The sequence below is a fragment of the Phragmites australis genome, chromosome 20 (assembly GCF_958298935.1).
Source record: "Phragmites australis chromosome 20, lpPhrAust1.1, whole genome shotgun sequence".
Taxonomy (NCBI): Eukaryota; Viridiplantae; Streptophyta; class Magnoliopsida; order Poales; family Poaceae; genus Phragmites; species Phragmites australis.
The window spans coordinates 4,801,397-4,828,948 of NC_084940.1; the positions used below are offsets into that span (position 1 = coordinate 4,801,397).

At 41.2% G+C, this 27,552-nt stretch overlaps 4 protein-coding genes across 12 annotated transcripts; 1 reads left to right on the forward strand and 3 right to left on the reverse strand.

The window, feature by feature from the left end:
- Window positions 1-1,784: 1,784 nt before the first annotated feature.
- LOC133901938 (uncharacterized) lies at window positions 1,785-11,470 on the reverse strand. 7 transcript variants are annotated; one of them, XM_062343488.1, is made up of 5 exons: window positions 11,340-11,470; window positions 10,648-10,768; window positions 3,099-3,248; window positions 2,537-2,688; window positions 1,785-2,409 (listed from the first exon to the last, which is right to left on the reverse strand). In XM_062343488.1, the coding sequence occupies exons 2-5, from the start codon at window positions 10,729-10,731 to the stop codon at window positions 2,403-2,405; spliced, it is 393 nt and encodes a 130-aa protein (XP_062199472.1). In that variant the 5' UTR covers window positions 10,732-10,768; window positions 11,340-11,470; the 3' UTR covers window positions 1,785-2,402. The 7 variants fall into 7 exon arrangements, 2 of the variants coding, with proteins under 2 accessions (XP_062199472.1, XP_062199471.1); XR_009906805.1 differs by having other exon boundaries at window positions 1,785-2,688; window positions 3,125-3,248; XR_009906803.1 differs by lacking the exon at window positions 10,648-10,768 and having other exon boundaries at window positions 1,785-2,223; window positions 2,321-2,688; window positions 11,340-11,464.
- A 795-nt stretch (window positions 11,471-12,265) lies between these two features.
- Window positions 12,266-16,100, reverse strand: LOC133902162 (F-box protein At3g07870-like). Of its 2 annotated transcripts, XM_062343761.1 has the most exons (6): window positions 15,968-16,100; window positions 13,969-15,283; window positions 13,764-13,886; window positions 13,520-13,612; window positions 13,387-13,446; window positions 12,266-12,649 (listed from the first exon to the last, which is right to left on the reverse strand). In XM_062343761.1, the coding sequence occupies exons 2-6, from the start codon at window positions 15,256-15,258 to the stop codon at window positions 12,611-12,613; spliced, it is 1,605 nt and encodes a 534-aa protein (XP_062199745.1). In that variant the 5' UTR covers window positions 15,259-15,283; window positions 15,968-16,100; the 3' UTR covers window positions 12,266-12,610. The 2 variants fall into 2 exon arrangements, 1 of the variants encoding a protein (XP_062199745.1); XR_009906839.1 differs by lacking the exons at window positions 12,266-12,649; window positions 13,387-13,446 and having other exon boundaries at window positions 13,973-15,283.
- A 721-nt stretch (window positions 16,101-16,821) lies between these two features.
- LOC133902163 (putative F-box protein At3g17500) lies at window positions 16,822-20,140 on the reverse strand. 2 transcript variants are annotated; one of them, XM_062343762.1, is made up of 2 exons: window positions 19,922-20,140; window positions 16,822-18,288 (listed from the first exon to the last, which is right to left on the reverse strand). In XM_062343762.1, the coding sequence occupies exon 2, from the start codon at window positions 18,248-18,250 to the stop codon at window positions 16,997-16,999; it is 1,254 nt and encodes a 417-aa protein (XP_062199746.1). In that variant the 5' UTR covers window positions 18,251-18,288; window positions 19,922-20,140; the 3' UTR covers window positions 16,822-16,996. The 2 variants fall into 2 exon arrangements, with proteins under 2 accessions (XP_062199746.1, XP_062199747.1); XM_062343763.1 differs by having other exon boundaries at window positions 16,822-18,278; window positions 19,922-20,114.
- Window positions 20,141-24,573: 4,433 nt separating this feature from the next.
- On the forward strand, window positions 24,574-25,424 carry LOC133902135 (probable E3 ubiquitin-protein ligase XERICO). The gene has a single exon (XM_062343725.1). The coding sequence runs from the start codon at window positions 24,685-24,687 to the stop codon at window positions 25,153-25,155; it is 471 nt and encodes a 156-aa protein (XP_062199709.1). The 5' UTR covers window positions 24,574-24,684; the 3' UTR covers window positions 25,156-25,424.
- The last annotated feature ends 2,128 nt before the right edge of the window (window positions 25,425-27,552 follow it).

Genomic DNA, 27,552 nt, shown 5'->3' on the forward strand with positions numbered 1-27,552 from the left:
AAGTACTATATTGAAGACCGTATCGATATCCTAATAGACTTATATTTAGTATTAGAAGGAGTAACATTTGCAAGCGACCATGATGATTTCTGTCAGTGAAGAAAATTCTTTCACCAACAAACTACAATTGTTAAAGATGCTAGCAGACTGGATTTACTTCTTCGAAGTACTGTTAATCCAGTTACTACTTCCAAGCTAAGTGTACGTATGAAATGCTACATTTTTTAGCCTGATCAGAGCCGGACAGGAATTGACGAGCTTGGGGCATCTGTCTGCCGCACTGAGCCTACCGACGTTTGATCATAGCTTGCATGCCATGATCATCTTTCAGGTTAAAAATTAGTAGCATAGAGCATGGTAAGAGATATAGGTTCAGTTCAAAGTAGAGACATAGGAGTGGGGATCAGGGCAAGTTGGATGTGTCTTATGAAGTGGGATGAACAGCTACTGAAAATTTGGCTTTCTCCCCTGCATGCATGACAACAGAAGATTTAAACAAAGCAAGTTATATTCGTCCCGGGACGTGCAAATGAAAGGCAAAGTTTAAGGATCCAATAATTCATAACGAATCTTTGTGCCTTTGTTATCCCCTGACGTGTTGTATCACTGAAAATCCTAGAGCTGGATATGGATGTAATCATGGACGCTCCATTAGCTTAATACACTTGGTTTTCATGACATTTAATTATCAGTCATTAACATTTTAACATTTGATATACTATAATGCATGAAACAGCAAGGCAACAACTTGTAGACAAAACTTTTCTTGTCCAAAAAAGTGCATCTATTATTAGCCTATATTGTTGTGATTTTATTTATGTTGTTATCAGCAAGATGGCTGGCTACCACCTGACCTAACCTAGCCACTTTGGTAGTTCTGGTGGCACTACCCCATGTTTGATGTTTTTCCCGGAAGTCACGTCGCAAAAGGGTGATCTGTCGCATGCTTTGGAACACACAAAAGAGCACACCCGTATCACTGCCTAACCTGCCCTTTCCATGTTTGCATTGCAAGCAAGAAAATGGAGATCCACTGCTACTTGATTCTACTCGCAAGCTTTAGGCCTTGCTTGGAACGTAGGGTTTTTGTTTCCCGATTTTTTTCCCCTACAGTTGAACTGTTATACGTGAAATTCTTATGTTTCAAACAGGATCTCGGTCTGTTTCTCACTTTCTTTGGTCACATCAATGTCTCCCAAGCACAATGCCTGGTGATTGGAGCTGAAATTGCACTCCTTAATTTCAGGGTTTTGCTCTCTTAGTTGTTAGTACACATGTACCTGCTTTATCTTCATGTCTCCAGGCATTATTCTACATGGGGAAAAGATTGCAACTGGGGCACCAAGGCTTGTTAGTGCTCACATGAGTTTAGGTCAGGCATTTGGTGTGATTTTCTTGCTTCAGAGAAAAGATCCGGAAGATCCAAATGACGCAATAAAAAAATGACACAAACATGTGCAAAAGGAGAATGGATGGCATCTTGAATAGATGTGCGGCGCGCATGAATGAGTGGGGCTGTTTGGGTACAACAACACCACCTTTATGATTGAAACACCAACTTTGGATGTATTCGTGAGTATTCATTCATAAATGTATTTCATATAATTTTCACTAAATGTTTGGTAATATTGATTTATTTTCAAAGTCAACATATTATAGTTTGTAGCTGTGGGTTTTTAGTTGAATTGGATTCACTTGGACGACTCATGAGGACAGAGTTTTTTTTTCCAAACAAACTATGTAGGCTATAGTTTCAACTTTCATAGGAACAAATGAGATGCACATGGGAAAATTTTCAAGAATCATCTGATTGCTTCAGGATAAAAAAAAAAGAGAGAGGTTATGATCCCATAAATTTCTTCAAACTTCACCACTTGATGCCGTGGCAGATGAAGCTCCCATGCTGACGAACATGAGCTATCAATGAAGCTTCTTCCATGAAGCATTTCAGAGGAATCTCTCTCTATCCCTCCCTGCTCCCTGATGTGCCGGTGTTTGCATCCTCAGAAGAATACAGTACAGCATAAAAGCCTGAGTCATCAGTCGTCACCGCTGCATCATACTACAAGCATACCTGCCATTGATGACACCTGCAGTCCTGCACGTCTTGGTTCCATGCCTCCGCAGCGATTTCTTGGAATGAAGAACGCGCCATGCCGTGCGCCGGGACTCGCCCAGTTTGCTGCGAAAACCGGCAGCTTCCGGCCATCTGGCAGCGACAGCCTGAAACTCCAGCGGATGCATGCATTTGTCAGGCAAGCGGCAACATGCTTGATGACCGACAGCCTGAAACTCCAGTGCAGTAACTGATACGGATAACCTGAGAGAACGGCAATAAAGACAGGTCGAACACATTTGTATTTCGCATCATAGCAATCAGCAAACCCAATTCTTGTCGCCCGTCAGTCTCTGAATATAAGCAAACGAGATATCCTCAGGAACTCTGACGTAGAAGGATTCAGGCAAGCGGTGTTCTAAAAATTTTTTATGAAGAAAAGAAATCATAGCCACATGGACATAATTCCACACCACACACATGAGAGATGGTGCCACAGAAGTTGCTGTTTTCTGGCAAGAAATAAACAGGAGTCTCAGTTCTGCGAACAAGCTAAAAATTTCCTTCTTGAGTTTTAGTATCGTCGTCGCCATGGACTGACGAGAAATGCTGGCATTTGAAGTCGAAATACCCTGCGGAAATGTGAGAGTAAGCATCACATACAGGAAGAGTATGCAAATTTCATATACGCGATGCACTTGCAAGCCAAAAATGATGTGATAGCCTTCCCTCCGATGAAACAATGCAGTTTGGTTGTCCATGACATTGCATAAGATATATCACTAGCATAAAAGATACTCTTTCCAATTCAAAATGTTTACAAGGTGCAGTACCGAGATAGGCGATTAGAGGTGATGAATAGACGTCTTAACAAATTTCTTTCGAAATTTATTATTTTTTACTATTCTTGAGCCAAACGTACCTCAAAAATACATGCGAAAGCAATAAAGACAAGAACAAAAAGTAATACTTCTAAAACTAACGCTCCTATTAGATGAAAGTGAACACTAGGTTACAGTTAAGGAAGCAAATTATATAAGACCTGGGTGAGAAAGACCCCTGCGAGACCTGCATCCATGCCGTTCATCCTTGATCCAACGGTCTCTGCGTGCGCATTTCCCCGTGATGGAGGACACGTGTTGATGTCTGGCGAGGGTCTACATGTGAGACCGGGTCTTATATAATTTGCTTCCTACAGTTAAGACCATATTAAGAGTCATAGCGCAAGGAATCAAGCAATTTGAAGAAAAACTTCTAAACATAAGAGAACTAGCCACCGGAAGAAGAGATTCTTCAAGTTGATTGATCAGAGTGTTGGGATGGTACAAGACCAACTCATATAAGATGATTAATCCTCTAATAATAAGAAAAACACATCTTACATGACTAAAAATAAGTAGCTCCCAAGAAAACGAAAATCAACAAGGAAACACCAAAAACATGCACAAAAACGAGAGATCCAAAAGCAGGAGACTAGAACAAGATGAACTCAAGTATATGCAAAAACACTCTCTTTCAGCAGATTACAAAGTGTTTTTCTCGTAAAGCTCCCACCTAAACATAGTCTAAGCACTTCTCTTTCCCTTTCATCACAACACAAGTGGAATGCTCTCAACACTCTCAAAGGCTCAAGTGTTTCCACTAGCTATAACCCTCTATTTATAGATCTAAGAGGCTTACTTAACCCTTAAGTAATCATGTCCCTAAACTACCCTCACTTACAATGCACTCCCACTATCATGTGGGTAGTTCTGTTCGAATTTTTCTCCATCCATCGGATGCCCGTGGCGCCTTTTATGACCTATTCTCGCCTTGACGCAAGCTTCGCGATAATACCACGTGCACTCCATCCTGTCGCGATTTTTGCAGCTAAATCGGGAAAACGTCTTGCACGCTTCTCAAAGCGTGACTCACAATCACTTGCATACACCTTATACAAGCATCTCGATGACAACACGTGTACTCCGTCTTGCGATCTTAACCATCGGCAAGTCTCTCCCACTCCTGATCCCTCGGACCGCCCTATCACTTGCACCGACATCCCTTTTGCTTGACTTTGTCAACATATCATCTTCATCCTCCATCTTATGCTTTGCTTGACCTCCACATGTATAGCTAAGATCACCCTTGACTCTGCCCTAGGCACCAAGCTCTCCTCTTAGCCCCGATCTTCCCACCGTTAGTCACCAAGTTGCATCCATCACCTACACACTATAAGACAAGCAAACATGTACTTCCAATACCATTTTAGTCCATCACAAGTTAGTTGAAATCAAAATCTCTGCAGAAATGACCCATCTCTGAAAATTCGTGAATGCCGGATGATCCGATGTTCACTCCTGAGCGTTGAACCATCCGACGTGTTCAACTCAGCAGACAAGCCGTCTGAGATCCTCTCTGCAAGAAATAGTCCGGCATGTATCCATGCCCATCGCCGGACCATCCGACATATCTATTCTTTCCGGAGCCTATTTTGCACCTTCTCTGGACAAATTACTCCGGTGTATACAAGTCCGCTAGAGCCAGTTTGCAATCTCTCTACAATAAAAGCTCCGGCGTTCATTGATTCATAACACCGGATCATCCGACGTGTACTTCAATTTTTTGTTTCTTCGTTGAAATGCTTTGGCGTGTACTGCATGTGAATGCCGAATCATCCAGCGAGTTCATTTTCTTCAGTGCTGGATCATCCGTGTGTACAATTTTTCTGGACTCAAAGACAAACATGTCAACTCTATTTTCTCTGTAACTTTGATTAGTTATGATTATAATTGCAGTACATAACTATGCTCATACAATCTCAAAAACCTCAAACCAAAACAATATCATTGTCAATCACTCATCACATATGAATCAAGGTATATTTCAACTTGGTTTCTCAATTTCTCCCTTGATGAGTGCATTGACAACTTCACAAGACAAAGAAATGGTTTGAGAAAAACTCAAGAAGCTCATCCAAATGAACAAGAACTCAAGAAGGAGCAAAAGAGGATGCCACTTGGCATAAGAAGAACGCAAAAACCTAAAGATCACAATGAAAACTCAAATGCTCCCCCTTGATGAATGCATAGGTTCATTGTAGCATATTTTCTCCCTTTTTCATTTATTCAAGATTCTTTATGTATAGCATATTTTCTCCTTCTTTGGCAATGCAAACATCAAGAACAAAAGCCACATGCAATGCATGACCATGCAATTCTAATAAGCTTTCACAAGTATACCATAAAGCATTTGCAAGAGCTAGACACTTCAGAGGGCTATATAAAGAATGGAATGTGGAGCTCCCAATTGCACAAATGCTCGAAAAAGATACATTTACACAAGAATATGAAGCTACACAAGCTAAACTGGAGAATTATTGGCTTATTTAGGTTCACATAGCCCAATCATATTAAATGAGATCACCACTTCAATCTTAAACTAATCAAACAAGTATTCAGGATAGAAGGCTTCGCAAACTCTCTCATATGAAATCAAGACTTAGTTAGATCAAGTGATTAAAATAGATTTGATCATTTTGGCACATATTTCATTATTATTCTTTTTTATTCTCAAGTTATCTCTTATCCACGCGACTGGGTACGGCAAACTACATCTAAGCCCCTTATGTGAGTTTTGGATAATTGATGACAAGCGATTATTGGAGTAACAAAGTTTAATGAGTTTATGAATAGATATTAGTCCTAAAAAAAGTTAAAAAATGCTAGAGACCCTCAAAAAGGAAAAGAGAAACTGCATATGGATACTCAATAGATTTAAATTCTTTTAATTTGAATTTGAATAGGTATGTCATACTATCAAGAGAGATACGTATAGATTGTCTTGAGGATGTCTCGGTGCTCAAAGTACCGATTTAAACTAAAGATGAGAGACACAAATCACCCCACGAACACCGAGAATCTCTAAGTTGTTTTCTGTATTCGGATATTTCGGGTGCAATCCAAAACTTCCGGGTTGCCAACCTTCGGATGGGGCTCCGGGAAGGTGCGTTCGGTCTGGTTTTTCAAACCAACCTGGAGGTTTCGGGTTATACTCGGAAGTTCCGAGTAGCTGGAACCTCCGCATTAATTCCGGACTGGGGTTCTTGGGTGCTTTTCTAGTCTGGACCCTGAAGTTCCGAATGGGTTCTGAACTTCCAGATTCTAGTGATCTTAATCTGGAACTTCCAGATGGAATTCCGGGTTAGGATCCTCTGTGCTGAGTTCTCGTGTCAACCCGAAAGTTCTAGGTTATACCTAGAAAGCTGTGTAACGGCTAGTTTTTTAAGGTTGAGTTTAAATACCCCTCACCCCCTTCATTCATTTGTTGCTGACCTACTACGAGATAAGAACACTAAGCTATTTGATAGCTCTCCCCACTCCCTTAGACTTCAATTCTTATAAGGATTTGAGAGTTGAGTTGAGAGATTAAGATTGAGTGCTAGTGAGCTTTACTTCCACCTTTAAGTACTTGAGTTCTTCATTAAGCTAATCATTCCCGCATTTGTTACTTTTAGAGCTCCTAGACAGCTAGACATCGCTTGTGAGCAACTAAGTTTATGATGTACCGCAAGATTATTTGTGAACCCACTATTTTCCCTTTCCCTCTCTTTCACTTTCTTCTCCATCCTCTTTGTCCTGGAGCTCGTGTAGAGTTGGCCCCTTACATGAGAGCTCGTTCTTCATTCTCCTCTTTTGTCTTCTCCTTATGTGAAAAAAATATATGACAATGGCTAAGGCTATTGTTATATGCCCTAAAGAGCTAACAATTTCTGTTCATTAGAGATACTGCTGCTGCTCTTGGTTGGCATGTTTTTTAAGCGTTAGCTTCGAAGTATTGGATTGCCCTGCTCGTTTTGCAAGTTCAAGGACTGTGTATATTGAATGTTTTATTTTAACTGCAAAGAACTTTACAATTTGTGCAAACTTAATTGCAGAGAACTTTACAATTGGATCCTTACAAATATAGGATTCGATATCTTTAGCTCCAAGATACAGCTAGAAACATTCAAAAGTAGCAGAAGAATGAACAGCAGGGCATTTAGGGCGAAGTTTGGGTTGGTTCGGACAAATATGCAATTTTATCCTTGTGAAAGAAAAATTCATTCAGTAGCTAGATGTTACCAATAGTGTAGCTAGATGTTACCAATAGTCCTAGACCACACCTAGAACATGGGCTTGTTTGCTTATACACACCCACACCAACGATCAAGATTGCCAACCCTGCAACTGGTGAATGTCTGCATCTTCAGAAACCTATAAAGAGTTTGAAGGATGACCGCTTCTCTTTCTACATATTTGAATTTCACCCAGCCACAAAAGAATACAAGGTTATGCACTTTTTTCATGACCACGACACCTATAACGAAGGCAGATTCAATGTCATTCAAGTATACACACTTGGTAATGAGAAATGAAAAGATGTTGTTACTTCAAAAGCTCTAAGCTTGAACTGTGTGAAAAACTCCGGAGTAGTCATTGTTGATGAAACAATGTATTGGCTAAACGAAGACATGGGGACTACTTGGCAGCATGTTGTTATGTCCTTTGATCTTGGTGTAGAAAGTTTTGCACAGATACAGCTTCCAGAAGTTGACCTTGAAGATTGCGCGTTTGGTGGTCCTCGTCATTATTGGATCACTGAGATAGATGGGAAGGTATGTGTATCAACTGCTCAAAGCATCAGTCATTTGGACAGAGTGTTTCTTGGTAAGCTGCAGATCTGGACACTAAATAAAAAGGTAGACCAAAGGTGGAGCCAGAAGTACAGTATTCAGCTCTCATCACTTTTCATTCGAGGACTGCATTTTGTTCATGGGGATAAGATTATGATTCAAGGTCGTGATAGTAACTTGTATTCTTATAAGTTGCTTCGAAAGAACTTTGAGATTGAATTGAGTAAGATGGTGAAGCTGTTGGATTTGAGTCCCCGCGGAGAGGGTGACATGCAATTCCATATTTGTGTTAAGTCACCTGTGCCTTTAGATGTATATGCAAAGGCTGCTATATTGCATAGGCCAAAGCGACAGGAGGGATGGAAATTGAAGAAGTGGAAGGCGTGGGAGCATGAGTTTACCAGGATAGAGAAATTGTGGAGCAGCATCCATCAATTGGAGCATAAAATGCTGGTATATTTGCTAAAGTGTCATTGCCCTTAACAAATATCTGTTATTCTTGAAGACTTTACAAATTGCTAAGTTGCCATTTTATAGGCACATCAGCAATCAAGATTGTTAACCTTGCAACTGGTGAATTTCTACATCTTGATAAACCTGTAAAGAATTTGAGGGGTGATCACTTCTCTTTCTACAGCTTTGGATTTTACCCTGTCAGAAAAGAATACAAGGTTACACACTTTTTTGGTGGGCTCGAACCTATACTCAAGGCACCGTTAGTGTCATTCAAGTTTACACACTTGGTAGTGAAAAATGGAGAGATGTGAGAACTCTGGAAGATCTAAGCTTGAGTTGTGTGAAAAATTCTGGAGTAGTTATTATTGATGGAACAATGTATTGGCTAACTGAAGACACTGGAGCTAGCTGGAAGCATGCAGTTATCTCCTTTGATCTAAGCGAAGAAACTTTTGTACGGATACAATTGCCAGCAACTTCACTTGGGAGTTCTGATCGTCGTCGTTACTGGATCACAGAGACAGACGGGAAGGTCTGTATAGCGACGGACAAACGAATAGACTCGAGGTATAGTGTGCTGTCATTTAATATCCAGTATTATATATGTGTCACTGTAGTATGTCAAATTGACAATTTAACATAATACTTTGTCAATTTAACATACTACATTGACACATATATAATACTGGATATTAAATGACAGCACACTATACCTCGAGTCTATTCGTTTGTCCGTCGCTATACAGACCTTCCCGTCTGTCTCTGTGATCCAGTAATGACGACGATCAGAACTCCCAAGTGAAGTTGCTGGCAATTATATCCGTGCAAAAGTTTATTCGCTTAGATCAAAGGAGATAACTGCATGCTTCCAGCTAGCTCCGGTGTCTTCAGTTAGCCAATACATTGTTCCATCAATAATAACTACTCCAGAATTTTTCACACAACTCAAGCTTAGATCTTCCGGAGTTCTCACATCTCTTCATTTTTCACTACCAAGTGTGTAAACTTGAATGACACTAACGGTGCCTTGAGTATTAGGTTCGAGCCCACAAAAAAGTGTGTAACCTTGTATTCTTTCGTGACAGAGTAAAATGCAAAGCTGTAGAAAGAGAAGTGACCACCCCTCAAATTCTTTACAGGTTTATCAAGATGTAGAAATTCACCAGTTGCAAGGTTAACAATCTTGATTGCTGATGTGCCTATAAAATGGCAACTTAGCAATTTGTAAAGTCTTCAAGAATAACAGATATTTGTTAAGGGCAATGACACTTTAGCAAATATACCAGCATTTTATGCTCCAATTGATGGATGCTGCTCCACAATTTCTCTATTCTGGTAAACTCATGCTCCCACGCCTTCCACTTCTTCAATTTCCATCCCTCCTGTCGCTTTGGCCTATGCACTATAGCAGCCTTTGCATATACATCTAAAGGCACAGGTGACTTAACACAAACATGGAATTGCATGTCACCCTCTCCGCGGGGACTCAAATCCAACAGCTTCACCATCTTACTCAATTCAATCTCAAAGTTCTTTCGAAGCAACTTATAAGAATACAAGTTACTATCACGACCTTGAATCATAATCTTATCCCCATGAACAAAATGCAGTCCTCGAATGAAAAGTGATGAGAGCTGAATACTGTACTTCTGGCTCCACCTTTGGTCTACCTTTTTATTTAGTGTCCAGATCTGCAGCTTACCAAGAAACACTCTGTCCAAATGACTGATGCTTTGAGCAGTTGATACACATACCTTCCCATCTATCTCAGTGATCCAATAATGACGAGGACCACCAAACGCGCAATCTTCAAGGTCAACTTCTGGAAGCTGTATCTGTGCAAAACTTTCTACACCAAGATCAAAGGACATAACAACATGCTGCCAAGTAGTCCCCATGTCTCCGTTTAGCCAATACATTGTTTCATCAATAATGACTACTCCGGAGTTTTTCATACAGTTCAAGCTTAGAGCTTTTGAAGTAACAACATCTTTTCATTTCTCATTACCAAGTGTGTATACTTGAATGACATTGAATCTGCCTTCGTTATAGGTGTCGCGGTCATGAAAAAAATACATAACCTTGTATTCTTTTGTGGCTGGGTGAAATCCAAATATGTAGAAAGAGAAGCGGTCATCCTTCAAACTCTTTATAGGTTTCTGAAGATGCAGACATTCACCAGTTGCAGGGTTGGCAATCTTGATCGTTGGTGTGGGTGTGTATAAGCAAACAAGCCCATGTGCTCATCAGGCCCAATCACAGGCACTGCCCATGTTGATGGTGACCAGGCTTCATCAAAGAGAATAGCATCACTGGGGTACAGTTTGCCTGAAATCGACCCTTGTGGGGAGAAAAGGAGGGTACAGGAGGGTGCATGCTGGAGGTGTGCCGCAGCAAACTGGGATTCTCAGATGATGTTGTGCCACATCTTCCAGACACCAATGCACCGCAACAAACAGCTTGCAGGAAGCCTAAAAAATACCTGCTCAATGAGTTCTCTTGGGAGACAGTTCATGATGCATTCCTCGGTTTTTGCCCGCCTTCTACTGGTTTTCTTAGGAGCCATACTAAGCACAATCTATGCTGTCAAGGAAAATATCCTTCTGCAAACAGATCTCACCAAACGAGTACTGCTTAGAAGATTGACTTAAACAAATAGTACTGCATACAGAGTAACAGACTGAGACTAAAAAAAATCTGCAGGCAAGTAACATGGAATCGATGAAAGGTTAACTCACTTGTAAGCTTCAGCATTTTGGCTAACTGAAAAAAACACAACAGGTCATCTCGCGCGGTCTAAATTACTCCTTCTCAACTGTTATCTCGCGCAGTCTAAATTGCGACTACAGATTTCCTAAAAAAAATTATATGACTACAGAAACTTTCAATCACTCTCAATGACAAAAAAAAAAAAAAAAAAACATCACGCAGACAAAACTTCTGTTCTAGCATCAGCTTCTCTACTTCCCCTCTCTCATGTGCCAAAAAAGTACCGTATAATTCATGCACAACAGGTACGCATCGCACGATCGCCTCAACCGTCGAATTCCTACATCTAGGAAATAACTGCAAGTCCGCCAAACCCTAGCCGCCATTACGTGAGGAAGGCAAGAAGCGAGCAAAAGGAAGCGCAGATTCCGGACGGGGAGAAGAGGAGATCGAGGAGGGACTCACGGGCGTGATCAGACCAACTCCGCCGTCGCCATGCTCTCGCTGTCCCCCGGCGTGGCGATCGCAGTTCGGCTCGGGATTTTTTTTCCTTCTTTTTTGGGAGATGAGCTCGGGAGGCTTTTAGCGAGGAAGACACAAAAGCCAACCTAGCCCAACAGCATGGTCACGAGCCCGAGGCCCAATAACGAAGTAGAGCGGCTCTGTGTTTTTGAATACTTATTTTCCTATTATAGAGATATTATAAGATAAAATCTAAAAACTGCATATGCATTTTAAGTCTTATGGTATTCACATATATTTTATTTTTAAAAGTATATAAAATTATTTACAAGTTTGAACCAATTTGTTTTTCTAAATTTTGCTTGCAGCAAAATTATTCATAAATTGTTCTAATTTTTTATTGAAAATATGTAGCAGCAAGATCTGATATTTTCTTTGAATGGTTCTAATTTATTCACAAAATTTGTTGAACACCCAATCTGAGTTATCTTAACTTGTTTCTTAAATTACTCACGGATCTATTCTAATCTACTTACAATTGTTTACATAACTACATTTATGCAAACGAACAAATGGATTATTTATTAAAAATTTCCTTTGTTTCTGCCACACATTAAAGTTGTCACAGATAAGTGTTGCAAATCTAGATGTAAAAAAATCTAAAAATAGAATAAATGCTTATATTTAAATATATTTTTTTACAAAAAATATGTATACATGCCATAAATCTAAAATTATTTTTAGATGTGTCTAATTCATTACTAAATCGTGCAACTCTGGTTGAGTATAAAATTATTTTTTTTTTTAAAAAAGACTTTGGTAGATCTTCACCATAACAATTAGGAAGTGCATCAAATACTGCAGCGAGTAACTAAAACAACGGCAGTCTGGAATAAGTAGGAAATACAGATTCACATAAAGCTACTCGCTGGAAATCTGAAGCACCTCGAAAATGATATCGGCACCTCTGCTTGTGATTTAGGCTTTGTTTCAGGCATTGCCATCTTTTGAACATACAAAAGACATTCTGAATTCCTGATAGCCGACTCTAGCACAGAATATTCGAAGCACAGGCAGAATAGTGCAGGACATATTCGAAAGAAGTTAAAACATTTCAGTTTCAGGTACATGGTGCATTGGTTCAGATCAAACGGTTGACCAAACTCCTCCCTGCAGCTATGCAAAATTCTTTAAGAATCCACGCGACTCCCGAACAGGCCTAGCAGACAAGAATAACATGACTAAGTAGCTCTCCAGTCATCTTATCACCATTATCATTGTGGACTATTTTCAGCATTTGAACTTGAACCACCCTGCGAAATGTGAATAAGGATTAAACATAAGTCTTTACTACTTTCATCACAAGAAAGGGAACATTTAGAAGCTCCATTAGAAAATGAAAAGGAAGTCCCAACATTGTAACTGTTACTGATCTATGGTGATGTTGATTTTAAGTTCAAAACCCAACCCAGAGAAATATAAATGAAAAGAAAAGTCTGCAATCGATGGTGAACCTTACTAATAAATCCACTTTAGCTACTCATACTTTTTTAAAAGAACTCCATGTACATCACATCTATACAAAGGTGTATGGATAGACAAATATCTCGTTCCCTACTGACATACTATATTAATAAAAGAATAGTTTCTTCTGCGCAGACTGAAAATACTAGTTACAATTAAAAGTGACATAAGATTTTTAAGTGCAGCTATTAAACTCAATGAACAATTAAAATCAAATGAATTCAGTAACTATACAGCATTGCTAAAACAAAACTGTACAGTTAGCGCCAAAAAAATGGGGAAGAAAAAACAAAGTACAGGCATTTGTATAAACTAACAAATGACATGGAAAATAATCACAATTTAATGGGGAGTGTCATTCATTTGTGTCAATCGATATAACACAGCTAATTTTCTTATTTGTCTACTCTAGACAAGTTAATTTGCTCATTTATTACGGAAATGTGATCACAACGGAAACGAGTAACAAGAACTAGCAAGCCATAGCAGAAAACATGTCTAACTTAACATAGGCATAAGGTTTTACCTGGTCTGGTATATAACTATCTAGTACACTAAAGATCTTTTCCTTTGCCTGAGTTGTGGCCTGCAGGCAGGTAAACATTTCAATTAAATGGCAGCATAAATAACACTTGGTAGTAAATGTCAGCACACTGTACCTCAATTTTATATCTCAGATTATCGACACGGATCCGCAACTTCTCCATGACCTGCTTGTGCTCCACCCAATTAAGCCGCCGAGAGGACGTTGGCTGGACATTTGTTACAACACTAATTACAGAGTAATCAAAACAATAATATGCCTTTGTACTTCGAATAGACGAATAAATACCAAACTTTTGAACAAATGTCAAAACTGTGGTTGCTTCCATTTGATCATTTCAATTTTCAATAGATAAGTACCTGATCTGGACCATCTGGTGCACACTGCAACATTTGGATGATTTTCATACCCACATGCCGCGTCTCATCTGGTAGCCAATGCAGCACCTGATTGATTTTCGTGGCCATCAAATGTGCAAGTTCCTAAAAGTTAAACATAGGAATTTGTCAATTCTTAAACAATAATCAATATTCATTTAAGCTAATGATTGTTTAGGCCACATACAGACATGTCCTGCTCCAATTGATGGATGGTGCTACACAAATCCTCTAAATTGCGAAGCTCACGCTCCCACACCTCCCACTTCTTCAATTCCCAGCCTTCCCACCGTTTTGGTCTCCGCACAAGACCAACCTTCTTGTATGCATCTAATCGTACAAGTGACTTCACACATATGTAGGATTGCATGTTCTGCGGTTTGTGGGGGCTGAAATCCAACAGCTTCGCCCTACTACTCAATTTAATCTCATAGTTCTTGCCAAACAACTCATATGAATATAGATTACAATCACGACTATGCATCATGATCTTATCCCTGTGAACGAAATGTGGTCCTGGAATGTAATTTGGTGCATGCTGAATAATGCACTTCTGGCTCCACCTTTGCTCTACTTTGTTGTCAAGTGTCCAGATCCGCAGCTCACCAGCAAGCATTCTGGGGAGATGACGGTAGACTTGAGCAGTCGCAACACATACCTTCCTGTCTATCTCTGTGATCCAATACCGACGACAACCAGAACCCCCAAGTGCAACTGCTGGAAGTTGTATCCGTGTAAAAGTTTCTTTGCTGAGATCAAAGGAGATAACTGAATGCTTCCAGCTAGCTCCAATGTCTTCGGTTAGCCAACACATTGCTCCATCAACATTGACTACTCCAGAATTTCTCATAGAGAACAAGTTTAAAGCTTCTGGAGTAGCTACATCTTTCCAATTCTCACTACCAAGTGTGTAAACTTGAATGGCATTGAACGTACCTCGAGAATAGTTTTGGTCCTCACCAATAAAGTGTGTAACCTTGTATTCTTTTGTTACTGGGTGAAATCCGAAGCTGTAGAAAGAGAAGTGATCGCCCTTCAAATTCTTTATAGGTTTATCAAGATGCAGGCATTCACCAGTTGCAAAGTTAGCAATCTTGATTGTTGATGTCTTTGTGTATAAGCAAAGAAGCCCATTGCATGAACCGCAAAGGAAATCATCAGGCCCAATCACTGGCACAGCCCTTGTCGACTGTGACCAAGCTTCATCAAAGATGATAGCATCACTAGGGTAGAGCTTCCTCTCAACAGATTCTTGAGGGAAGAATAGGAGTGCACAACGAGGTGCATGCTGGAGTTGTGCTGTGACGAACTGGGGGTCACGGATGAAGTTGTACCATATCTTGCAGACACCGATGCACCTCAACAAAGTGCTCACTGGAAGCCCCAAAAATATTTGCTCAATGAGGTCACTTGGGAGGGAGTTTATGATGCATTCCTCCGTCCTTTGCTTTTTTGATTTAGGGTTTTCAGAGAACATAGTGAGCAGTATCTACCAAATCCTTCTGAAAACAAACATTTAACAAATGATAACGAACAATGAATAAAGACTGACTTATACCATACTGCATACAAATTAAAAAACATACTAGCGTAGAACATGAAATCCATGTAATTTACATCCACCTCCAAAGTTTATTACCGTATCGAGTAAGTGAAGGATGACATCTCTGGCCTCTTAACGTTTCTACCCACGTCCAAAATTTAGAGTGTAACTTTTTTAGCGCAAGCTACAGTCTTACGTCTTTACTACAAAATTCTAACTCGCTCTTAACTATCAGAACTTCTGCATACAGTAAAAAATAAATAAGAGCCTTTTCTAATATTAACTCCATCTCCTCCAAATGCTTTCTTTCATTTACGAAAAATGAACATGACAAGTCAAGAAACTAGAGAAAAGATGCGCTCCTTTGAGAAATAAATTCAGGTAGAAAGGCTCCCTCACTACAGGTTCTCCACAATTACAGACTGCCCGGTCACCTGAACTGCTGAATCAAACACAACGAACAAGCGTGCCCTCCCTGCCGCCCGCGCGTGCCTCAAGCCCTACACTAACACCGAAAAGGAACCCTAGCCGCCGTTACGGGTGGAGGTGACGGAAACGAGACGACCATCGCGAGGGAGCAGGGATTCCACAAGCAGAAGAGGAAATCGAAGGGCGAGGGGGTGGGGGAGGTGAGGGGGCTCACCAGCACGATCAGATGAACTCCGCAACCGCCGCCATGTGAGAGCTCCTCTTCTCTCCCCGTCGTGATGGAACAGGAAGGATCTGGGGGATCCGATACAGAGGCCCAGTATGGCCCAGGTAGCATAACCGCGCAGTTCCATTTTTCTCGTTTCGCTCGTTGAACAGACGACATATCTCTGACCCTTCTAACAAAGGGCGATAAAGTTATAAATTTATACTTTTGAAATCAGACGTATATATTTATAATTTTTAGATTTAGGAAATATGAAAATTAAAAAAAAAACTCGGGGCTATCTCCTGTGTAGAAGAGCACGGTATCCGTTACAGAGGCCCAGTATGGCCCAGCTAGCCCTTCTATTTTTCCATTTCGCTTCGCCAATTGAGGACTTCTGCGTTTTCTGTTTCTGTTTGTTAGAGATAACGCTCTCCTCTTGGTTCGCGTACATTTCAAGACTCAACTCCGCTGCACGTTCGGAGGCATTAGATTGCCCTGCTTGATTTGCATGTTTACGGACAATGTATTCTGAAATGTTTGCTTCCTATGTGCAGAGAACTTCACATTCCGTGCAGTGCATGCTTTCGATCGGAAATAAATGTGAAACTTTGGTTGAACTTAGGGGCACGTTTGTTTCACGTCTAAAGTTAACCAAGTATAATTTGCTATAAAATATAACTAAAAGATTCTTAGCCACAAGTGTAGTAAAATTAATCAAAAAAAATTAAGCATATGACGTGTAGACCAATAGGCAAACAAAACAAGACTTGTCACGGTTGTGACAATCAACCAAATGGCTATATAAAAATTTATAGCGTGACTAACCTTAGACGTGGCAAATTTAAGCACAAAACAAACACGCCCTTAATATACAAACGTTGAATAAAGAAACAAAAGCAACAGGAGCATTGAAAACAGCTGAACCTTTGACAGATCTTAACAATAGCCGACTGCTTAAAAGTCTACTCTAAAAATTACACCAGGATTTATGTATGAGGCACATATGCTGCCAGACCTTGTACAATCAAACTAATGTCAAGCAACTGGAGGAGCAAGAGGCCGAGGCGGTGCACAAACAATGGCTGCCCCTGCATATACACTCAAAGGAATAAGTGTCTCCTTGTAGAAGTAGGACTGCGTCTCATAGAATCTGTAGGCTCCTATGTCTAAAAGCTTCACCTCCTCTCTGTGCTCAATCTGCACGTTCTTGCCAGCCAAATCATGGTACCACGCATTACCGTCCCGATCCTGTAGTATGATCCTCTCCCTGTGGATGAAGCATGGCTGAGGTACATACCGGTGTACAGATGGTGATTGGATGCTATATTTCAGGAACCACTTGTGCTCAGTCTGACTTTCAAGAGCCCAAATATCCATCCTACCAGAAAGCTCTGTGTTGTAGCGGCGCCACCTTGGTATATGGCTTTGGTATGGTATAGTCACGATACATACCTTCCCGTCTATCTCAGTTATATAGCAAGCGATTTTGGGGGTGGCACAAGAGGCTATCTCTTTTACCTCAAATGGTGGAAGTTGAATCGATGCAAATGTTTCTTCCCTGAGATCAAATGATGCGACTGACATGCCACAGCCTGTTTCTTCATCTTCTGTTAGCCAATACATTGACCCATCCACGGTAACAACTCCAAGATTCACCATGCAGCATGGTCTCGGCACTCTTATATCTCTCCATTTGTCTTCGCCAAGGGTGTACACTTGAATGGTGTTGAAATGGAAAGGTTGTCCTGATTTATAGCGCTGGGGCTCACGGAGAAAGTGCACAAGCTTGTATTCTCTACTCGTCGGGTGAAATCCAAAGCTGTATAGATAGTGGAAGTCGTGCAACATTATCCCGTCAGGTTTCAAGAGATGCAAGCATTGACCTGTTGCAGGATTGGCTATCTTCAGTGTGTATGTCTTGTAGAAGCAAAGCAGACCATTGCATGATGCAAAGAGGTGATCGTCAGGGTCCATATGCAATGCTGCCCATGTCCATGGAGACCATTTCTCATCAATGATCGTTGCACGGCATTTGAGAGTCTTGGAACAGAGGGATGCCGGTAAATCCACTTTAGGCAAGTAAAGGAGGAGGTGTTTAGGTGCACGATAGGCATGTTCCATGATGAAGTGGGGGTCGCTGATCATGTTGCGCCATTGCTTGCAGACTCTGCGCAGTTTAAGAAGAGAGCTTATGGGAAGCCTGAGAAGTATCTCCTCAATGAAATCTGGTGGGATCCTTGTGTCAGGCTTCTCCACATAATGCACCACTGTGTGTTCTTCGCTTGCCATTACAAACACATTTCCACCAAAAACAAGCCTGCAAATCCCTGCAGAAAGATAAGGATTGCAATGCGAAAGCGATACCATAAAAATAGATGTTCAGGGAGATATGAGCACCAACTATCAATGGAGTCATTCTACAGAACCATGGAATCACTTTGGACTCTTAACAAAAGGAAGAAGGAAATCATTTCTCTATGAGTGTGTTTATCTCGCTGAACAAGTGAATATAGATTGACAGATGGTTACTAGTAGTTAACCCCCCACCTCCAGCAACTAAAAAGAAGACAACCATATTACATTATCGAACATTGGCCATTCCGCTGAATAAGTGTTTGGAGTTTTCATGGTACTGCTGTTCACAGTAAATGTACTTCAGCCTTCAAAATTCCTTTCAAGGGAACTACTACCTCAATTCTCTTTCACATGTCTTTTTGGGCACGACACAGTCTCCAACACATGCCTTTGCCTATTACTTTTTCATCTACTGGTAAATGGTAGTAAAAGTTGTAACACCGTAGCGATATGGATGGACTTTTGATGATAAATCAATTAGCATAATTTTTGTGAATAAAAAAATCTGTATATTTAGTCAACGTTCTGAAATTCTGAGTACACACATTTCTGAATGACATATAAAGGAGAATGGAAGGAATAATTTTGGTGACTGCAAATATATGCCTGGTGTCTAGCAAATAGCCCAGAGTTTCTAACAATTTACAATTTTAGTGAGTTAGTAGTTAGTATAACTGTGCAAGTTTTGCAGGTAAAACCATTAGGAATTCATAGTATTCCACAGAGCACAGCCTGTAGGTGCAATGAATGTGTGGCAAAATTGCTTTCTCTAGTAGATACAGCAGCAACTGAAACAAACCACATAAAACTGTAATAGTATGACTAAGAAGCGGATGAGATGTACTGGCATCATCTAACTTCTTTTATACTGCATTTGGATCATGTTCTGGCTGTGGCTTTCTCATCATATGCAAACTTTCAATATCAACTGTTCTAAATAAGTCTGTCAAATGAAAACATTTTGTCGAATCTATTTAAGGACTTGAGCCTTCAATTATGCCATAGATGACCTCAAGACGAATGTGCACATGTTCAATTAAGAATTCATAAGTTCTAGACATAACCCTCGAGCCTGAAATTTCTGCAGCACATCTAACAAATCACAAGAACCCAAATCATTTCTTTCTCCCATAAAACTTATGTTCCTCTCCAGTTTTGCACAGACTACCAGATTGCACATCTTAGTGCTTCCATTCCATTTTCCCTTTTTTTTGTGACTACGGCATTTCAACACCGAGCTTGGAATTAAGCACACAGATAACATCTCACCTCCCGGATTTCTCTGAAGCTAAACATGAAGCCATAAAGCGACAGCCCTAAATGCCTGAGCGAAAATAACTAGAAACCCACACAGATCAGCTTTTCCCATGTTGCCAAATACTACGAATCATCAACACATCACTAATCCGATGCTAAGTTAGTAACAGCAATCCGCAGTCCCTCCAGTTCTCACAATAGCAATTAGCAAATCCTAATCTGGCTTACGACACCCAACACGGCGTCGAAAGCAGGATTTCACGACGGAGCAGACCGCGCGTGCAAATCAATCGATTCACAGACGCGGAACGGAGAGGCAAGGGTCGCCGAAACCAGGAGAAAACTTACAGGGAGAGAAATCGTCTTGGGCGGGAGAAGCCGCCGGCGGCGGCTCCCTTCCGCCGTGCGTGCAGGATGCGGCGGGTGGCGTTATCCTCTTACTGACCAACGACCGATCACTTCCCCACCCCCTACCGCCAACAAGCTCAGAAATTACAGGGCCAGCGAGATCGCAAGTCGGGATGAAAACGGACGGGATAAATTCCGTTCGTTTCGATCCGTTTTTTATATGTTCTTCTATTTCGATTCTGTTTTCGAAGAAAATGTAAAAATAAAAACGGTTATAGTATTTTTCTGACCGTTTTTGGATTTTTTATTTTTAATATAAAATTTTTCGTTTTTCTAATTAAGATTAAACTTCACAAATCATAATTTAGCCCACCTGCCAAACCCGATCAGCTAGGACAAACATAACCCCTATTCCAAAGTTCAACCAGATCCCAGTGGTTCAGTCTCAGTCGGCTGCTGACCTACCGATATTAATCAAGCTCTTGCACACCTTTCAATCCTAGTCTTTGAGTGATTGTATGTTATGTCGAGTACTCGAGTTACGATATGGTAGTTATTTTTCAGTTGATATTTATGTCATTACGTGGTTCATCTGTGTATGATATAAATTATTTTTATTGGTATGAATTAATTATGGGTCGCGTCGATACTTAAAATCATTGTTCTACGGATCGGTATTCTTATTTTAAATTATCGGTTTCTGATTGATACTCGCATATTTATATTTGAATTGGTTCGTTTTTATATCATGACATTCTTGTGTTCGTATCTGTTTCCAATTTTCTCGTTTTCAAGAGATAATATAAAAATAAAAACAGAAGTTTTCATCCCTAATCGCAACCTCCAAGCATCCACCCCCGAAACAAGACGACAGCGTCGTCCCACCTGCCGTGCTTCTTAGCCCGGCCCGGTCCCGAGCGCAAGGCGACGCGGGTCGACATCTTGGACGGACTCCGGTCCGCCCGGCGGCGGTGGGCCTCCACCACGTTTGGCGCGATCGGCGGGCGCGTGGTGCGTGCAGCCCAGGTTCAGCGATCCGGGACGCGGGCGCAGACGTCCACGTCCACGTCCCTCTGTCGCCTCCCGTTCGGAAGGGCGAGCCACGTGGTGGCCACGCGACGGGCACGCGGATCGGAGGGCCTGCCGCGCTGGGTGCACCGCACCGCTCGGGCGGCGCCGGAAAGCAACGCCGCCGCGCGCACGTCAGCGCCTTCCGCGGCCGCTTCCTGCGTTCCTGGGCCGGTACTTCTCGCGGCGGGCCCCGGGCTCATTCGTCACGTGCTTCGCTTTTCACACGCTAGTCAGCAACTCAGCATATGCACCACACATTCACCCTCGCACGTATGAGTGCATTGTGTTACATGATGAAGTATAGACACGTGGTCTACCGTTGAAAAAAGTAGCTATGTGCTTCTACATTCATTTTTCCTGTTTGTTTTTACTAGAAGTTGTAAAATCTGAATTATATGAAGAACTTTATTGCTATCAGATTATAGAATGTGAGATTTTATAATATAACTTGATTGATTTGTAGATTGTGAGAATTAATTTTTAAATTTTATTTGTTTTTTTTTTAATTGCACAAAATTATAAGTATTATATTATTTATAATACAAAACTATAAGTATTATACTTAGTAACGTAAAACTACAAATATTATGTTCTAATTTCATACAAAACCTGATTTTAATTAGATTTACTCAAAAATAATCTTATATTTCTCTAAAAATCCTAAAAAAAATTTATGTGTTTCATAATTCATGTGCAACCTATTTTTTACTAGATTCACAAAAAAAAACTGTGTAAAATTTAAACTAAAATTCTTCAAAAAGACTATTTTTATAACTCCTAGCAATTGTTAGTGCCTCAAATAAAATTCCAAAAATATGGAAAAATTCACCAATATTCTTCTTATATGATGGAATAATTTCTAAAATTATTTCCGGACCTAGCTTATATGGTGAAAAAGTGAGTTCCTTTGTGATGCTTATTTATATGTTCTATTTATATATTTATTAAGGAACTCACTTTTTCATCATATAATCTAGAGTATCATATAAGAGTAATATTAATAATATTTTTTAGATTTTTGAGATTTTATTCGAGACCCTAACAATTATTATAAATTATAAAAGTAACATTTTTTTGGAGAATTTTTGTTTAAATTTTACATAGTGTTTTTGGGTAAATCCAATTAAAATGAGTTGGAAATGAATTATGAAATACTTACAAAAAAAAGTTCTAGAATTTTAGGAAAAATATAAGACCACGTTTCAGTGAATTTAATGAAAATAGGGTTTATGTGAAATTAATGCATAATACTTATAGTTTTATACAATTTACTATTATTATTTTTACCGTTAGGGTTAGAATCCATAATCAAAATAGAAAACAAACAGGATCTAAGCTATTTGTGGATTAGCTTAAAAATTATAAATGCAGTAATAAAGGCTCAAATAATATCGAAGCAGTAGAGTAGATTACTGCTCAGTCACTACTCACTAACAAGAGGTAGGATAAAGAGACGAGTACAACGACCCAACAAGGTGGGCAGAAAGAGGAATCTGACGCATCGTCATCGGATTCCAGGTGTGCGTGGAGCAGCACCGCCCACGTTGACATCGCCGCGTGCGCCGGTCGTCCACACGGCCAAAATCTATCGCTTAACCAACGTCGTTAATCCCCAGAAGCATCCATCCCTAATCCAATCTAATCTAATCCACCTCACTAAACTAATTCAACCCCCTGCCAGCTGCCGCCTCCTCTAGTTCACACCACGCGAGTTGTTAAAGATTTATTTGACGAAGCTTCATCTTTAACAAAATTTGTAGCAAAGTATCTATACGTTTAAAAATTTGTGAGTTAGAGATGAGTGTACATTTGGTTATTTGGACGACTCATCATGTTTACATCTAAATTTATATCCAACTGCAAACATCAGATTTGATGTGAATTTGAAAGTCACAGCTCAGCCAAATAGAATCTTAGCGTGGCGCAAATCACTCGATCCCGCTTACAGGTGGCACGTAGACGGCGATTAGCGAGGCAAGAATCTTGATTAATCAGTCGGGGGCTCGGGGCCAGTACTATTCTCGCTCGCTGTCGGGGGCGCGAAGAACTGCTGGCCCCTCGTCGACGGGCAGACCTCGCCAAGAATAGCGGCGACGCACATGCGAGATCGTGGACGGATCGCAATCTTCGGTCCAAAATACGCACCACATGCGAGTACGAACAGGAGCAGTTTCCGCCTGCGCTTTGCTTCGTGAAAACCTATACTATATGAACCGACGAATCAGTGAGGATTTGAAAATTTGCAGCAAACGACTGCCTGAGGTGGCTCGCCAAGGCCTCCAAGTCAGGCCGGCGGTGATCAATTTCACACGCAACGCAACACCTGATCATAATTTTCTCGTTGGCGATCTTGACAGCTCCCGTTCTTTCTCCCGACGCTTATATGATTGTTACTGCCACGTGAGATGTGATGAACCCCGACGGTTTTACACGCTTTGGCTGCTCGGCCACCGCGGTGGCGCGGCGTGGACGTTCACGACAGGTGACGCTTCCAAGTTGGTGCCGCCCGATGGGGACCCTCCCGTTGGCTGCAGCGGTCTCACTCAGCTGGTCCTTGGACGGTGAGACTCGCTTTGGCCTCAGACGGAGGGAGAATGAAAGGGAAAGTGTTTCTGAAAAAAAAAACAAGCGGTATATGTTTTCCTACATGATTCTCGTGAAAAATGTTTATGCCTCGATTGCCAGAGCGAGAACACAAGTTGTGATAACGAGATTCCATTCATTCACGCGAATATGCGACCGACCTTTAGATAGATGGTATATGTGTTCAGTGACGGATGCAGAATAGTTAGGTAGGAGACTCATTTAACTTCATCTTCCTCTTTTTCTTTCTCGTTTTTCTTTTCTCTCTCTCTTTTCTTCTTTCTCCTTTATCCATGATAAAAAAATGTTAGGTGCTAGGAGGCTCATTAACCTTTATCTCCCTTTTCTTTTTTTTTCTTTTTTCTCTTTTTATCTATTTTTTCTTTTTTCTCTCTCATCCATGATAAATAATTGTTAAGTGTTAAAGTGACTTCATTGGCTAAGAAGCGGAACTGCGGTAGGGCCCCAACCCTCCAGATCCGCTCATGTATGTGTTGATGATCCCTCGCTATGCTCCTTTGTTAGTATCACACATATATAAAAGCAAATTTTATAGAACACTATTTAGAAAAATTTCTGTAAGACTATATCCCGTAATATAATGATAAGACTGAAGAGAAAAAAAATAAACACATATCATCATTAAAAAAAGATTATTTTATAAAACAAAATACTAGTATATAATTTACTTCCCACGCATACTAGAATAGTTTGGATCGATAGGGCCAAATAATTGGCGTTCCTTGTCTCCGTGCCTCGCAAACCATGCACACATTATTGGGCGCCACGCCCCAAAGCTGCAGAAATCATTGGGCGCCAAGAACCAAAGCATGTGGGATGTCTCATGGCGATCGGACGTCCGGATGCGCGCGGTCTCGCTGATCCGACGGCGGCTGCAGCGCCTAACTGAAAAGGGCAGCGTAGTAACGCCGGCGACTACCCGAACAAGCTAGAGGTGCCAACACAAGCAAGTCGGCTATAAATACACTGCCCCCTTCCGCTCGTCTCGCTGCATCCATTTCCCTCCACTCCTCGCGTCGACCGCCTCGGAAAAAACGGAAATTACAAACGAGTCCACGGATCGAAATCCCCGAATCCACACCACCGCGATGGGGATCTCGAGCATGCCGGCGCCGAGGGACAGCCTGATGGCGTACCTGCTCTACAACACGGTGGTCTCCATCGCCGCGCTCGCGGGCCTGGTGCGGGCCGCGCTGGTTTTCCTCGACCTCCAGGCCGCAGCGCCGCCGTCGCTGCGGTCGGGGGAGGGCGCGGACGGCGGGGACCGGCTTGCGGCGCCGGGGCCGGGGCCGGGGCTGGCGGAGAGGTTCAGGAGCGGCTTCACCCCGGCGCGGTTCGTGCAGACGACGCGCGACGCGGCGGCGGACTGCCGCGTGTGCCTGGCGCGGTTCGAGCCGGAGGCCGTGGTGAACCGGCTCCCCTGCGGCCACCTCTTCCACCGCGGCTGCCTCGAGACCTGGCTCCTCTACGACCGCGCCACCTGCCCGCTCTGCCGCGCCCGCCTCCTCCCTGCCGCCGATGAGCCCCCGCCGGCGCTCCGCCTCGTGGAATTCGAGTGATTCGATTCGGTCCGCCCGTCGCGCCCCCGGCTGTGTGCTGCCAGCTCCGTGTGGCCTTCCGTGTGAGCGTAGCAATTAGATGCTAGCTAGAGTCTCTCTCTCTGTCCCCACTTTTCGTTCGCTTCGTGCCGTCGGCCGTCGCTGTGCCGTGTACATTGTCGCAGTACCAGAGTGCTCCTATGGGTGTAGCACTCGACGAGCTCGTGTACATGTTTTCCGAACAAAGAAAATATCAACAAAAAAATATCGGAACCATGAATTGTCCTTGAGGCTCGGGTCCATTTGTGCCAAATCCTGTTTGGAGCGATTCTATCTGCAAATTTTGTTCAATCACTTTGTGGAAATTCAGATGCAACCCCCCATATTGGAGATTGGGAGTACCATTTCTCTTCCAGCATCTGGACATGGCTTTCGCGTCCCAAAACAATCATTCGAAGAAGCTATTCCTGCAAGGTCCAAACAGAAGGCAGAAGAATCTTGCTTCTGTAGTGGAGGTCCTCCTCCAAACAGAAGGCAGAAGATTCTTTCTTTTTACGCATTTGCGGAGCGTTTACGCATTTGATCGAGGAGACAAGGCGCGCTGAAAGGCACTCCAAGGGGAGCGTTGTTTATCCGGGTCGGTCAGGTGGAGGATGGAGTACGTGGTCATGGACGTGCCCTCCACTTAAGGTTCACAAACGAACTTTTGGACATTGAAAACCGTTACTCCGGTTACTGTGAAAACCAGTCAAAATTCGGTGAGAATTTGATCAAATTTGCAATTCAGGGTAAATTTAGACCGAATCGATCGAACGGTAACCGATCGAATTCCATCGGTAACCAACCAAATTGATCAATTTATCAATCGGTTTTTCTATATTTCACGCATTGACCACATTCACCAGTAAATGGTCAAATTTCCCGATTTACTGAGCGCATTTCTCGATAACAAGTGAAGTTCAACAAAAAAAAAATAGTTCAACCTTGTAAAATCAATAACTAATTCATCTAAGCTTTAAATTAAGTAAAATTTTATTGGTTTCCTTGTAACATGATGTATATGATAAAGTATTTATACTCATAAAAAATAGAATATTTTATATGAGAAAATGTATTTTCTAAACCTAATTAAATGCATAGTTAAGTCTTTGCTAATCCAAAAATCATGGAACCAATTTTGTTAGTCTTCTTACATGGTCCTATATCTTTTAAAAATACACAAACTCATGAAATATGTTCAATTTCCATTCCATAAATCCGGAGTGTAGGACGTATCTTAAGAGGATCTTTAAAATTGTATTCACTTTATTTAGAGTTTAATTAATTTCTCCATTATTTTTACAAAGTTCACAAGCAGAAAGTGAACATATTAAGAAACAACACTGTAATTAAGTTTTTTCATGTCTACCATTATTTTTCACATTTCATAATGCACGCTTCAACTTTTTCTCTTTTTTTTCAAACTTCCTCCCTATAGAATATAATGCAAACGATATTATTTTTGAATTTTTTTTCCAAGAAGGTCTTAGAATTATCTCTAGTTGTTTAGTATTTTTTGTGATTTTTATTTTATTTTTTTGAATTTTTGAATTCAAATTTGAAAACCGATCGTATTATGAAATCGATGCAGACTGATAAGCTTGGTAATCGCGGTTATCGATCAGTAACCGAAGAATTTTCAAACCCTGCCCCCACCTTGCTTGGTGTGCCCGTATCATCGATGCCACATGCGATCCTCGCATGTGGCGGATCTAGAACAAAAACTAGTGGCTCTCCTTTTTCTTCTTCATTCTCCTCTTTTTTCTTCTTCTTTATTCTCTTATTCCTCTTCCATGACAAAAAAACTGACGGGGGTGGATCCGTCGCTGGTCCTTGTCAACAAAAGCAACTTCTCCTTGCAATTGCAAATGTACATGCACCGAGCCTCTCCCGGATGTCAGTCGAAATTGCGCTCACTCGTAGCTCGCCGATCTCCGTCGTTTAACTGACGAAAAATAGAAGAGTTTCAAATAGTGAACAATAACTGAAGCCCTTTAGTGTTTCAGAGATGGGGTGTTTTGTGATGCGAAAGCACAACATTTTCTGGTTTTTTTCTTCCTATTTATTGAGAATCGACATAACCATATACTCCTATATCTAAGGCACGAACCATGAGTGGAAAATCGTGATCCATCCACTATCTCCGTGCTTGGCAACATGACTAAAATCTTACCAAAATAAAAGGACCACTTGAAGGTGTATCTAACCCGTAAGTGTAGTTTTCATAATTAATAATAATATCTATGGACTAACAATTGTGTTGAGAATTATTAGTAGATTGTTCCATAGATGATGCATGGAGGATTGATCATGAATTATTGAGAAATATCATATGACCAAGAGAAATCCTGATTGAGGAATTAACTTTGAGAGAAACTG

What these genes read in the sequence shown, in the direction of transcription:
- LOC133902163 (XM_062343762.1), bottom strand. Translation starts at nt 18,250, where the DNA reads ATGGCAAGCGAAGAACACACAGTGGTGCATTATGTGGAGAAGCCTGAC.
- LOC133902162 (XM_062343761.1), bottom strand. Translation starts at nt 15,258, where the DNA reads ATGTTCTCTGAAAACCCTAAATCAAAAAAGCAAAGGACGGAGGAATGC. An exon ending in AATTGGAGCAGGACATGTCT is followed by an intron (nt 13,887 to 13,968) that starts GTATGTGGCCTA and finishes TTTAACTTTTAG; the next exon opens with GAACTTGCACATTTGATGGC. An exon ending in ATAGTTATATACCAGACCAG is followed by an intron (nt 12,650 to 13,386) that starts GTAAAACCTTAT and finishes CACATTTCGCAG; the next exon opens with GGTGGTTCAAGTTCAAATGC.
- LOC133901938 (XM_062343487.1), bottom strand. Translation starts at nt 10,731, where the DNA reads ATGGCTCCTAAGAAAACCAGTAGAAGGCGGGCAAAAACCGAGGAATGC. An exon ending in CAAGAGAACTCATTGAGCAG is followed by an intron (nt 3,249 to 10,647) that starts GTATTTTTTAGG and finishes TCTTAACTGTAG; the next exon opens with GAAGCAAATTATATAAGACC. An exon ending in CAGGGGTCTTTCTCACCCAG is followed by an intron (nt 2,689 to 3,098) that starts GTCTTATATAAT and finishes ACATTTCCGCAG; the next exon opens with GGTATTTCGACTTCAAATGC.
- LOC133902135 (XM_062343725.1), top strand. Translation starts at nt 24,685, where the DNA reads ATGGGGATCTCGAGCATGCCGGCGCCGAGGGACAGCCTGATGGCGTAC.